The following is a 14,234-nucleotide window of genomic DNA, read 5'->3' on the forward strand; positions in this document are numbered from 1 at the left end:
CAGGAAGTCAGGGTAGACTAAAATTCCATGCCCATGTCCAAGCAGACGCAAACATTCATTCATTCATTCATTCATTCATTCATTCATTCATTCATTCATTCATTCATTCATTCATTCATTCTGCAACTTTCTCAGTGAGTTAGGTATCTGTCTGCAAAACCTGAGGTTGGAAGTTCAATTCCCCACTGTGCATTCTACAAGAGCCAGCCTGTGTGGCCTTGGGCCAGCTTCACAGTCCCAGGGCTGCCCCCAGAAGTAGGGAATGGGAAACCACTTCTGAGTACTCTCTGCCTACAAAACCCTGAAAAGAGTTGCCGCAAGTCAGAATTCTTATTTCTCCATAAAAGGACCCAAGGTGGTTACGTATTAGTGACTTCATAATATATGAAGCAGCCCCCAGACACTGATCATGGAAGAGTTTTGTAAAATACGCCTGCTTGATCTGGCTGTTCCAATGATGCTTTCTGGATAGTACTGTATTTTGGATCATTTAACCACAGAGTCTGTTGTATCGGTTTGCTAACACTTTTTACCAGCTTCCAACATGGCAGTAAACTATGGGCTAGAAATTGATTGCCCATCGATATTCTTGATTACCGTTAGGTGTCGTACGTTCTGAGTCTTAAAATGACTAGAAGGAACCATGAAGATGTATAACCATTTTTGACTTTTCTCCTGTTACCCCACCTGGCAATTATTAAGATCCATTTCATGTGATAGAGGCCATAATTTGCCATCTTTTATCACAGCATGAAATTGCTGTTTAGATCCTCTTTTGTCCACTTCATCTTTATTTCATATAAGGTAACGGAAAAGGCCTCCTGGCTTGCTTTTAAGATCAAAGTGATTGTCAGCTTCATAAAGAGAGAGAAACAGAGACAGAGAGGAAGAGAAAGAAAGAGAGAGAGATAGAAAAAAAAACCCCGATACCGAGATGCAGAGGGGGAAAAAAAGAAATCAATGTACGTATATTGCTCTTCTGTGAGTTTCCTCACCTCCTTCTCTGAAAAGGGCCATGCTTCTTAGATTATGTATTTTGAAGAGTAAGGAGGACAGAAAGGTTTCTATCTATATTTAAACTGTCAAGATGAATCAAGTTCAAATGGGAAAAATAGTGTTTAAATACCAGCATCCTCTCAACCGCTCTTAAGCGTGAAAGGCTTTTTCCATGCCTTACTAGAAGGACACTGAAAATAATAGATTGGCTATAGAATGTACGACAGGGAATATTTTCTTCTATCTGCTAATTACAAAGGAAAGGTGGTATTACAAAATATTAAATCACAGTCAGAGACCCCTCTTTCCTCTGGAAGACAGTTGACCCATAAGCAACTGACCAGCAACTGCATGTACAGAATCTTAGACTACCTGACATTGAATTTGATTCATCATGGCTTTTCTGGTGTTCTCTTGATATACCAGTGGAGCTAGAGTCAAACACTGGAGAGACCAAAGGCCAAAGTATCCACAGTTTGAAGTACTTAGAGATCCAAATCCTCATAGGTGTTACCCTTGCATAGGAGGATAGGGAAGTACAAAGATGGTGAAGAATTTCCTCAGACTCTTGATAGAGTTTTTGCATTAGTGAGAATGACATTTTGCATAAAATGCTGCTCTGAACCAATATTTGCACATAATTGCTTTTTTGTGCAAAAATGGCAAAATTCACTTCAAACTAGGTTAGCTGTTTTTTTTTTTTAAAGGACTGGATGGGTCCTTTGCATCTTTTTTTCCACAATCACCCAATTCTTCTGCGTGTAAGTGTGTGTGTGATATGCTTCTCAAGGGGAAAGAACAGTAGAGGCATGTAGTACAAATTACAGAGAGAGAGAGTGTGGCTACGCTAGCGACAGGGAGTAAGCTAGTATGGACTGCTTTGGAACAGTAGCGCTTGATTAGAAGAATCTAATTAAGTCTGATGGTTCACATGGAAATCACTCTTGCCAATATCATGAAGAGACTTAATAAGTGAGTCACTTCAGGATATTGGCAAATTAATAACTACTGTTGCTCCTCAGCAGAAGCACAGGGGAAGTGAATTTTTAAAATTGTATATGGATTATCGCTGATGCACTGAATCAGTTATTTATATATATATAACTTTTTGTTTGTCTTCTCTTAAAGGACTGGTCAACAAACTGCCTGCAGCCAATGCTGTGGATTCAGAAGTCACAATGGTATGGATAGGTCTATTCTGGGGGTGTCTGGCTCGCTCCAATAAAGACGTTGTCTGATTGCTGACTTTAGGAGTGGACTAGCCCATTCCTGCAGGAGATCACACATATACACACGTGCATAAAAGCAGAAAATGAATTTATTTTCAGGGGACAGAGAGAGAACAGTAGTAACATTTATGGAGTTGGAAGGTGCTTGGGGCGGCTTGCGATAAGATGAAGGGCCACCTGAAACTTTTGGGATACTGGTCCCCCCCCCTTGTTTATAAGTTGTAACTTAAAGCAGCACATTTTAAGTTATTTCTTCAACAAACAAATACACAGGACCAGTTCCATCCCATGTGCAGAGAGGTGCTCTCTGCTCATTTATGGAATAGATGACCACTGGTGACCAGATTACTACCTTTGTGGACCCATGCTACTGATTGAAGAATAGGTGCCATTAAATAGAGTAGATGCACACAGTCCTTGATTAGATGATTCACGAGGACTTACAATTTGTAACCTTCTAGGAATATTTAAAGCTAGCTTATCTTAACAAAGGGCTAGTCCCTCTAGATGACTGAGATGTCCTCTTTATGTCCTAGCTTTACAAGAGTTTGGTTCTATGCTGTGATCTAGTCGGAGCCCACAGCGGTTAACATATTGCACAGCCTGAGTCTAGAGCATAATGCCAGTTTGTTCCACACAATTTAGCAAGCCCCCTCTGACTATGCATTGAATACCCCCTGCATTCTCTGAAAAATTGTCTGTCAAACTCTAAACATATGTGTATACAGCCTGTGTTTGATACAAATTTGCTGCTTTTGGAGTTCTCTGAATAGGAATAAAGTCATATGTAGGAGACAAAACACAGGGGAGTGCATCAGGCTTACAAATTTCATTTGTGTTATTCTGGGACATTGTGGCAATTAAGACTGCTGCTGAATTATTCTGAAAAAACAACAACACCCAACCCATCAGGTTAAACACCACAGTTCAGCACCTCAATGTGAGCTTAACTTTGGACCTTCATAGATAACCTATTACTTCTTCATCCTGGCGACTAGCATGCCCTTTATCAAAAATCAGATGTCCTTATTTACTCAGTCTGCCGTAAGACACTAGCATGGGGTAGATCAATTCTGTTCACCTGCAGTATCATATATTGGATTTTAATTATTGTGGGATGCTTCAAGAGGTACTATTTGGACTGGCAAGAGGTACATAAATGGGACGAAAGAACAGGGACAGAAAGATTGTATGAAAAGGAGTTAGGCAGGTGGAATGGAATTATGTCATATGGACTTCATCTAATTGTTAACCCAGATAGAGCAAACAGATCTGAAGAGTTCACTGGAAATGAAAAGAAGTCTCAAACACAGAGACCTCCTTCTCCAGCGCTGGTAGCTAGTGTGCACCATGTGTTACCTTCCACCAGAAAAGGAAAATAGATACACACACACACACACACACACACACACCACACATACCCTGATTTATAGAATAGCAAAACAAAAGGAAACAAACTGGAAGTTTACCTCTGGTCATTACGATCCCTGCCAGGGATTTGTGGCGTGTGTGGATTGCAGCACAGTTATCTGTCACCTCTTGAAACTTCTGTGTAATTATTTGATACACTGAATCGGCGAATTCCTGAAAGACACAAGGAGAAGTCATGCTTTCACTCGCTTGGACTGCAGCAAAGGTCTGTGCCAGCAAGTTTCATAATTCCATTGGCCCCCTTTAACCAGAATGGCTTTTTTTTTTTCATTGTATCACAGCAAGTATAAAGATCCTGTTTTAAGCCACCTCAAAAGCCAATCTCCTTGCTTTCACATTTCATGTAGACAATTTTGTACTAGTAGCAATTTCATGTCAGAGTCTTTGGAACCAGATCGTGCAAGAGGGAGGACCACACATCCTAATTTTCCAGTGCCAAGTCTATGAGCTACCCTAGATGGAATATGACACCATTATATCCCCTGATTTCACTCAGTTCTTTGTCCACACAATCCCTCTTTCCTGAAACAACAGGCAGACAACAAACACTTACTATTCTGCCTCGCAGCTGTTCCCCTCACTTCCCCTGATTGCTTCTAACATGTTGCCTGAGGAACAGAGTCGGTTCTCAAAAGCTTGCACACTTTTTAATTGCTGTTTTGATTGGAATATAAAGGTATAACTTTGGTATGCTGTTTTCAATATGATTGCTAGATTCATATGCATCTTGGACATGCAATACTGTCTTATATAATGTCAGATCACTGGTCCATGTACTGTACCTAACTATTGTGTACACAAGGTGGAAGGGGCTCTTTAGAGCAGTGGTTCTTAACCTTTGGTACTGGGATGTTTTTGAACTGCAACTCCCAGAAACCCCAGCCAGCACAGTTGGTGGTGAAGGTTTCTGGGAGTTGCAGTCCAAAACCCCTGAGTTACCCAAGGTTAAGAACCAGTGCTTAGAGCATTAGACAGGAGTCTTCTTTTTGGATTTTAGAAGGTAGCCACGTTAGTCCGTGCAAGCGTATTAGGCAAAATCCAAAGAAATAAAACAGAAGACAAAAACGTGTGGCTCCTTAAAGACTATTCTATTTTCATGTGAGTTTTCGTGGACATGTCCACTTTGTCCTAGAGATACCTGATATTGAAACTGGGATCCTTTCAATCTTGAGGAATGAATGGCTTATATATTTATATATCCATCATGCCCTAAGAAAGATGCCCTGAAATGCACAGCTAGAATTTTGTTTCGATTTCTGAGACAGTCAAATAGGCCTAGATCTGTACAGCGAGAAACAAATGAGTTCAGAAAGAAGCAGAAGGGACCAGGCCTTTTTCTTGTGATGTTATAGCTTTCTCTTAACTCTCAGAGAGTTTGGCTTCAGAAACGTGAAACAGAATTCATACACAGAATCCACATTTTATGAAGCAATACAGTCCGTTTTAGTATGCTTAGATCAGACCTCAGTCACAATTTAGAAAAAATAAACATCAGGAGTGACTCACATTTGTAGGCTAAGCCGTCCACCACCTCTTGGGTCAGAAATCCTTCCCAGCAACTACTTTACTATGCGCTTTAAAGTTAACTTGGTTGCAGCCAATAAATTAACTACTAGCAGACTGTCAGTCAGCAGCTAAAGTAGTTTTTTTTGTTTCTTCCCATTCAGTGCTTTAATAAACTTGGATGTTTGTTTAGACGTGAACTTCTGCTTAGCACTTAACTGGAAGTGTTGCTCACACCAGGAATTCTATTTATGCTTTATCTTGAGTATTTTTATGCTCCCTTTCTGTAAAAACCACAAAGTCCACACACAGACAGATTAAGAGCACCATAATTATTTATTTATTTATTTATTTAATTGATTGATTGATTAATTAATTAATAAAGGAACAACAAACCATTAAGAAAACATTAGTAGCAACAGCAAACCTGGTGGAAAAAACAGGTATAAATTCAAGTGTTAGAAGTGTCTTAGCATCTGCTCCAGATCTGAACTATCAAACATACTCATACTGATACAGACAGTCCTTTGGATAGGAAGAACTTAAAAGGTTCAGGTTTAACAACAAAAGGACTGGTTTGACCTGGTACAGTTGGTCCTAGCATGCCTAGACTACAATATGAACAATGGGTTGGAATCTTGAACATTTATTGCGGGACTGGAACAGGCTTCATGTTGTCTTCTACCACCATGGACAACATCTCTTTTGCCTGCCTGTGGGATCACACTGTCATTTTTGCTGCTGCTGTTTTTCACCTGCAGTTCCAAAGGAGGAAGATCTGGACACAATCAATGGCTCTGTCCAGAGCAGAAGCCCTGTCTAAATGAAAACCTGTAGGTAAATATTCCATGCTGTGAGTATTCCTCTACCTTCTGCTCCAACAGAAAGCAGCAACATCAGAACAAGCTTCCACCCGAGTGCTTTGTCTCGAAAGATTTGTTCACATGCTGCATGCCATATGGAGCCACTATTATAATAAGTGCTCATTAATTATTAAGCTTTGCTGTAAATAAATACAGAAAAGCTGTCTTGCTATAACAGTACATGAAACAAGCTGTTCCTGTACAAATGTAAGACATACACGACTTCTCTGTTGACACCTCTCCATACTTCTCTCAATCTGACATCTCTGTTTCAAAAGGAATATTATTATAATATATGTCTCTGAGTACCAGAATATGCTCTCTCAACACATACACAGAGATATTATACACTTCCTTTAAAAAAGCTCTGGTTTATTGGGATATTGTGTTTCTCTATCCATGATTCAAACTGCCAGGAAATGGCCCAATATTGCTGTACAACATCATGCCCACATTATCAGCAGAAAAAAGGATGCCAAGCTTTACATAGCAAAGGGAAGCCTGAATGTTGACAATGCCCATGGCAGCAGTCAAGATGGTCTACAGGATACCCTCTTGTGCTCACGACCATTCACACTTGTTGAAAAACAGCACTGGCAATTGTTTTGTGTTTGGGTGAGAAGTGGTGAACTGATGGGGGAAAAAAGGAGTCAGCTTCTGGGATTTTCCCTTGCTTGCTCTCAATTTGTGAATGATGGCTATAATTAAAATGTGATAGCAAAAGTTTGTAGTAGTGCTTCACCAGATTTTACAGCCCCTTCTGATTCTTTAACACATCTTATCCACAAATTATGTTTGTAAGTTTATGCTTAAGAGTGTTTTAAGCCATAATGACAAGCAGTATACATAAGTGATAGTCTGTGTAAACCAGTTTGTTGCTTATTTATGGGCAGATTAGTTGGAAGGGGAAGTGGGAATGTGAGGGACCGAGGCTTAGTCCTTGTAAAGACAAACCTACGGCTTATCGTAACAGAAGGAGATGGAAATTGTTGGCTTTTTAGACTATAGCTTCCATAATACCCCTGGCAGCATTTTGGGAATTGTAGTCTCCCCCTCCACACATGTAAAAGAATGAGGTTCCAGTTTTGATGCTTCTTATGCCAACTATGGCAGTGCTATCAATTTCTGTTTCAATGCCACTTCCAGATTGGGGCAATGGTAGGGGGTACAAAAATAGCTTGAAGAATGCATGGTGTTCACAGGCCTCTGGCCATATGACATGGGCAGAAAGAAAAGCATCAAAGAAAGAAATGGCACTCAACTGGATCCCTTGTCCCCACCACTTTTTCTGGGTGGAAAAACTGAGAGGAAACATTTGGCCACCGACAAGGCCATACTTTAGCAGCCGGTGTTATTCAAAAAGAGCTGAAGACACTAACAAACAGAGGTGATTGGTTTGGGTATCTCTAATGTTCTAGAAAAAAAGAAGTGGGCATGATTCAACGTTGTGGAATTTCACATAGACTGCTGCTTTTATCAACTTCAACTAGAACACAGGAATTTTCAAAGAGGCAGTCATGCGAGTCGGTTTCAGCTTTTGTAACGAAAACAAAACAAAAGCACAACATTGTAGCACCTTTCAAGACTAAAATTGTGAGCTTTTATGGGTTACTGTGCACTTCTGCAGACACGCAGATACCGGGAGAAACATAAATATTTATATAAACATAAATACGGTGGAAAAAGAAGGCTTCAAAAACACCTTTTTTTTTTTTTTTAAAAGGACTAAATCATAATTTTAATCACTCCCAGTCCTACAATCTGGTCCATCTTTGTTTCCGCAGTGCCCTTCATGTATGGATCCCAGGATGTTTCACAGTCGTTAGGAGTTAATTAGCTCAGAGGCACAGACGGCTCCTGGAAGAATTGCTCTTAAAATGTTAGAGAGAGCAAACAAATTTTTACACTGGCTTTAGCAATCACATTGGCCGTAGATTCCATGGCTCCATTTGGCAGCTTGTTCCAAAGAATTAAGCACAGAGACCATATCAAGGCAAAATAACTTGTTTTGAACAGAGAGACAATAAAAGACTCAGATTTTGCTGAATTCAAAAGACTGACTGGGGACTTTAAAGTACATTAAATACACTACAAAAGTTAGTAGAAATAACTTGACTGCTTGTTACAGAAAATCACAGATCTTTGTTGAGAAGAAAATTAGTCAATTTGTTAGAGAACTGATACAACATCATAACATAGGTCAGAGATTTCGCCAATTTATTTTGGGCAGATATTTTGTTTTACAGTTTTTTTCCCACCTTCCTACCCAACTACCCAATCTACCCCTACTTAACTACCCAGTCTCCCACATCTGAGGCAGACATATGCATTTGCATTTCATTCATTTAGAAAAGTTTATTCTGCTTTTCAGTTATCACCTTCCACGCCCCCTTTAGCAAGCTTTACAGTACATAACCACTGCTTTAAAATTTTAAACATTAACAATAATAAGAAATTGCAAAACCTAGCTTCCTTTGCTCCATTGTTTTGTGAATGTTAACCCTTGACTTGTCAGTAAATCTGAAAAATGGCCCTTGGTCCTACTGACTACAGAGGAAACAAATAAAATATTGATAGACCTCAATGTTACAGCATCAGCAATTTTTAAAAAACTTTTATTCACTTCTCAGCTTACTGCAAATGGTATAAACGAATGAAATATTTTCAGATTTCCAATCATAGTCTTTAGGGGAAAGCTGACATTCAACAGGAATAGTAAGCATATTAAAACCAATAGATTATATGGACAAAAGTCTTTAGTAAACATATTTAACTGAAATCCTATCTTTGGGCTTATTGGGCTCAAATATTAGAAAGGTTAGATTTGCATATGGGTAGGATGAAATATTCTTTAAATCAGTCACTATCAAGTGTGCAGTTGCTTATTGCCAACCCCCCTCCATTTTGCTGTAAACTGATGACATTTGGAGACAAATATTGAGCACAATGTAAGGAAATTAGATGAATACCCTCTGCTGGTATTAAAGCATTTCCGCCCACTTAACACATGCCAAAAATTCCCCAACAGCCACCTCTTTCTTTATGTGAAGCAGGAAAGAGAAATTGACATTCTTGCTCTAAAAGTCAGTATACATGATGGAGTTAGTCATGTTCAAGGTTTCCTGGATCTCTGGCACTATAAATATAATTTTGACCTTCGCTTCTCAGTTTGGTTCTCATGTAGGCTCTGTCATTCTGACAGGTATTTTGGGTGAATAGTATCTGCCTCTTGCACTCTCCCCACCTCCCTTCTGAGGTTCAGGCACAGCTTCCTGTGCCCTATAGTCATCATACTGTCTCTTTCTCTTTCCCTCCAGACAACCATCTAAAGTCATTTGCTGCTGCTGAAATTCTTAATGCCGCAATTAACTATATCCAGGCATCATGGAGCAGAGAGATTTGGGAGGGGAGAGAGACACTCCGTGATAAGTGTGTCAAAATGTTAAGGAGCAGTAGATTTTTGGTGGCATGAACGTGCGTCCAGAATTTTTTAGGGAAGAGAGGTTTTTAGTGGCAGCCCTGCTCTCCTCCTTCTAGCTCTCTTTATTCAATGTCAGGGAGTACAAGCCTCCTGATCACATTGCTGAAGGTTGTTGCTGTTTAGTTGTTTAGTCGTGTCCAACTCTTCATGACCAGAGCACGCCAGGTCCTCCTGTCTTCCACTGCCTCATGGACTTGGGTCAAATTGATGTTGGTAGCTTCAATGTCCAACCATCTCGTCTTCTGCTGTCCCCTTCTCATCTTGCCTTCACACTTTCCCAACATCAGGGTCTTTTCCAGGGAGTCTTCTCTTCTCATGAGATGGCCAAAGTATTGGAGCCTCAGCTTCAGGATCTGTCCTTCCAGGGAGCACTCAGGCTTGATTTTCTTTAGAATGGATAGGTTTGTTCTCTCTGCAGTCCAGGGGACACTCAAGAGTCTCCTCCAGCACCTCAATTCAAAAGCATCAATTCTTCGGCAGTTAGCCTCCTTTATGGTCCAGCTCTCACTTCCATACATCGCTGCTGGAAAAACCATAGCTTTGACTATGTGGACCTTTATCAGCAAGGTGATGTCTCTGCTTTTTAAGATGCTGTCTAGGTTTGTCATCGCTTCCCTCCCAAGAAGCAGGCGTCTTTTGATTTTGTGGCTGCTGTCATGGAGCCCAAGAAATTAAAATCTGTCACTGCCTTCATATCTTCCCCTTCTATTTGCCAGGAGGTGATGGGACCAGTGTCCATGATCTTAGTTTTTTTGATGTTGAGCTTCAGACCATTTTTTGCACTCTCCTCTTTCACCCTCATTATGAGATTAGTAGTGGGGAAACAGCAGAGAGAGCACCTGCTCTTCACTTGCTGCCATTTGTTGCCACCCTTCACTGGGAGCAGGAGAAGGAGAGTCAGAGGTAGTGTTGCCATCACAAAAAACATCACAGCAAAGAGAAAGACACTCACTCACACAAGTTGACTTTTACGAAGAATGAACAGACAACATGCTAATAGCACAACAAAACTCTTGTTAGCATGGGACTCTGGTACCAAGAACATCATTCTCCTGATGGTCTGTTGCAAATTGCGTTTGTGTTTCATTATATTCATTCTTCTTAAAAGTAACTTCCTGAACTGCAAAGCCAAAATTCTCAGGGGATTCTCACCCTTGTCATGATGTTGAGACCTTAACATCTCACAATGAAGTTGTCCCCTGATGGTTCCACTATCATCAAGGCTTTCACCCTTTCCAAATTTCATCTTTGTTTCCCGCCTTGCATCCAGTAACAGAACCGTGGCTTATGGCAGTGAGGTCAGGGCTAGGGAGAAGAGACCACTTGGAAGCTCATTGCAAAAAAGAAGTGAAATGAATTGATGTGCTGCCCAAGAACATTTATACAACCTTATATTTGGTCAGAGTGCTCTGGGTTTACAACAATTGCTGGGACAGAACTAGACAGGAAAAGAGAAGCAAAAGCTGGCTTGAAGTGAACTGTAAAAAAGAGACTATGGTTTTTAAAATAACAATGTATAGGTTGTGCAGCTGGCCTATTTAACTAATCAGCACTTAAGCTATGATATCTGGTTTGGAACTAACCACACACCAAGATTTTTGGAAATTGAGACTAAATTCTACAGGAAGCCCTTTTCCTAGCTGTGTGTGGGAGAGAGAACATTCAATGAGAAGGCTTTGTTTGGGCTTGTTCCAACTTATGTAACTGATTGCTAAACTAGAATTTAACATTACTTGTAAACCAGCCAGCTATGTGAAGACTGTTCATTAGAGTTATCATGTCACTTCCTGTCTTCCTGACGTGCCCACATGAATCTGAAATCTGAGACTTCCAGCTTCAATTCTGCAGGGACTCACTTTGGACTCACTCCTTTCCCTTTTGTCCCCTCTTTGCTACCTCCTCTTCTGCATCCACATTTTCTTGTAGTTCCACATCAACACGAAGTGGTTTGGAATGCCACATGAAACACTGTCTACCCTAATCTACCAGCATTCAACAGAAGGTAGGGAAAATCTGGATGTGTGCTCACTTTTATGCTCTCAAGACCCTTGTTTCTTTGGATATTTCCCAAGAGCATGGAGAAAGAATCATGTACACAAAATTATACTGCAATCCAACTGTAAACAGAATTCATTGGATGTGTGGTCTCTCACTTTTCCTGATCCGTTTGTAATTTAGTGAATGCTGCAGCATTTTATTGGTTTTGGCACAAACTCTGGAGTGGCATCATAAGGCACTTTGAGAACTAAGTGGTAAAGTAGGAGAACAAGGTAAGCAATGAACTTCTGTTTGACCAGATGATTGCTACAGAGGAGCTACTTAGCCCAGTGCCCATTTAAGTACTAAGTAAGCTAGCTGACGTGATGGCGCTGGGGGTTAAACTGCAGAAGCCTCTGTGCTGCAAGGTCAGAAGACCTGCAGTCGTAACATTGAATACATGCAACGGAGTGAGCCCCCATCGCTTGTCCCAGCTCCCGCCAACCTAGTGGTTCGAAAGCATGCAAAATGCAAAACACGAGTAGATAAATAGGTACCACCACGGTGGGAAGGTAATGGCGTTCCGTGTCTCGTCACACTGGCCACGTGACCACGGAAGATTGTCTTCGAACAAACGCTAGCTCTATGGTTTGGAAATGGAAATGAGCACCACTCCCTAGAGTCGGACATGACTGGACAAATTGTCAAAGGGAACCTTTACCTTAAGCTAGCTGATAATAAGGAGAAAGCAACAGGGTTCTTGGATTTTTGCTCAGACACCAACAGAATTAGTGGATGGAGTGTTTACATGAACTCTGAAGTACAGAGAGATGTGGATTTTTGGTTTTTTTGGACTAAATCTTGCTGAATGCCAATGTTGTCTGAAAAAGCTAGACAATTCCCATCTCTGAAAGTACTGTTAAGTGGTTGCCTGCATTTTTCACTCACGAAGATAAAGACGGCAGGAACGTCTACGATTACGGCTTCAAAATCCTAGTAAAAGGAAGTAAACGTATGGATACAATACAAAAGGGATGCACAGTAGCATTCCCTCAGATTAAATATATGAGCACCTAATGTTCACTAGACATAAAGAACCCATCCTTTGATTTTTTTTTCTGTTTCTCACAGAAAAAAAGCATGTTACATAAGCTCTAAAACTGGAAGTGTAAATGAGTAAGACTTCCTCTTCCTACATTTCCATGGTAACTGATAAAGAGAAGGTTGTGCACTTCCCTCATGGGGAGACGGCAAGCTGGCTGCATATCAGGTGTCAACACCTCTTCCTACACGGAAGATACATGTTTCCCCCTATTTAGACTTTACCTCAGAGGATGACATACAATTCATTCACATTTCCATTTTAAGCCCTGTGAAACCACCCTCCAAATAGTGACCTTTACAGTCTCTTGCTCTGCCTTTCACAACTGTTGCTAATCTTTGCATAATAGAACTGCAGAGCTAGAAGGGACCCTATAGATCATCAAGTCCAACTGCCTGTTGGGGAGGCGCAGTGGGGAATTGAACTCCTAACCTCTAACCACTGAGCTATTTAGCAGTTCATTCTTTGAGATACTATAAGGAGGGCTAGGGAAGGAAAGTGGAAAGCTATTGAAAGCACTCAGCACAATTCCAAAGGTATTCATGCCACCTGAACAGCAATGCAAGTTTGATGAAGTACATTAAAATGCACATTTCTGTCATTTTCAATGTTTTCAAAGTGTATTGCTCTGCTTATCTTAAAAACAAAAATTAAACAAAACCCAACAGGAATCAAAGTCTTTAAGTATCTTACCAAAGTGGAATGAACCGCATGTTAATCCAGTACATTCACCAAAAAGGAGCTTTGCTAAAAACCTCACAAGGAATATAAGGGTTCAGTCTGACTCAGGCCAGAAAAGATCCATTTGTTCTGTGTTCATGAAGGTATTCTGACATCTTCAAAAGTGAAACAATCACAGAGACTGCAATTTCCAGGTAAAGTCTTTCTCTTCCACTCTGTTTTAGCTGACAGTTCCCAACCATTTAAAACATGTGGACTAAAAGAAATTTGTAGAGTCCAGATATAGTTGCAAGAAGCAATTGGCAGTTTTCAGCTGGTATGAGTGCACTGTACTTTAACAGTGGAAATGTGACAGCTTTCCTTTCCCTTTTTTCTTTGACAAAGGCTATACATGATAATCTACAATGATTTCGAATCGATTCATTTTTGCCATGGTCTTTACAGAATCATCGAAGGATGGCAGAAAATCGTTAGATCCTTAATCAGTAGATTAAGGCTGCATTTACCTAAGTATAAGACTCACTGAAAATCAGTGAGATTTCTGAGTGACCATGTATAGAAACTTTATTTTAAGGCTACAGTTCTCTTGCAGATGGTGGTGGGGAACACACCTATGGTGGGAGGGGGAACACAGTCAATTTGTATTTTGGTTTATATATTTTATGTTTATGTTGTAGTTTAAGAAAAATAAAAATAAAAAAATCCAAAAAAAAAAGGCTGCAGTCCTGAACACACACACACACACATATATTGGGCAACAATCTGTACCGAACATAATTGACCTCATTTTTAGTAAACATGCATAGAATTGCACCATAAAGTTGCAGCCTTATGTGCAGTAAATAACAGCAGCCTGAAACCCATTGGGGGGAGGGGAACTAAGTATGGATCCGAGGCTATTTTCATGCCCACCCCCCATGTCCAACAGAGCTCCTCCATACCCTCAACAACAAAAGAATCTTTCGACTCCT

The 14,234-nt window shown here is 40.4% G+C and overlaps 1 protein-coding gene across 1 annotated transcript in view; it reads right to left on the reverse strand.

The window, feature by feature from the left end:
• The window catches only part of ADARB2 (adenosine deaminase RNA specific B2 (inactive)), a 392,231-nt gene that overhangs the window by 67,478 nt on the left and 310,519 nt on the right, over positions 1-14,234 (reverse strand). Inside the window, exon 5 of the mRNA XM_073002915.2 lies at positions 3,695-3,809. Coding sequence (XP_072859016.2) covers positions 3,695-3,809 — 115 coding nt within the window. The remainder of the gene's footprint in view (positions 1-3,694; positions 3,810-14,234) is intronic.

This window comes from Pogona vitticeps, chromosome 6 (genome assembly GCF_051106095.1).
Source record: "Pogona vitticeps strain Pit_001003342236 chromosome 6, PviZW2.1, whole genome shotgun sequence".
In the NCBI taxonomy this organism is placed as follows: Eukaryota; Metazoa; Chordata; class Lepidosauria; order Squamata; family Agamidae; genus Pogona; species Pogona vitticeps.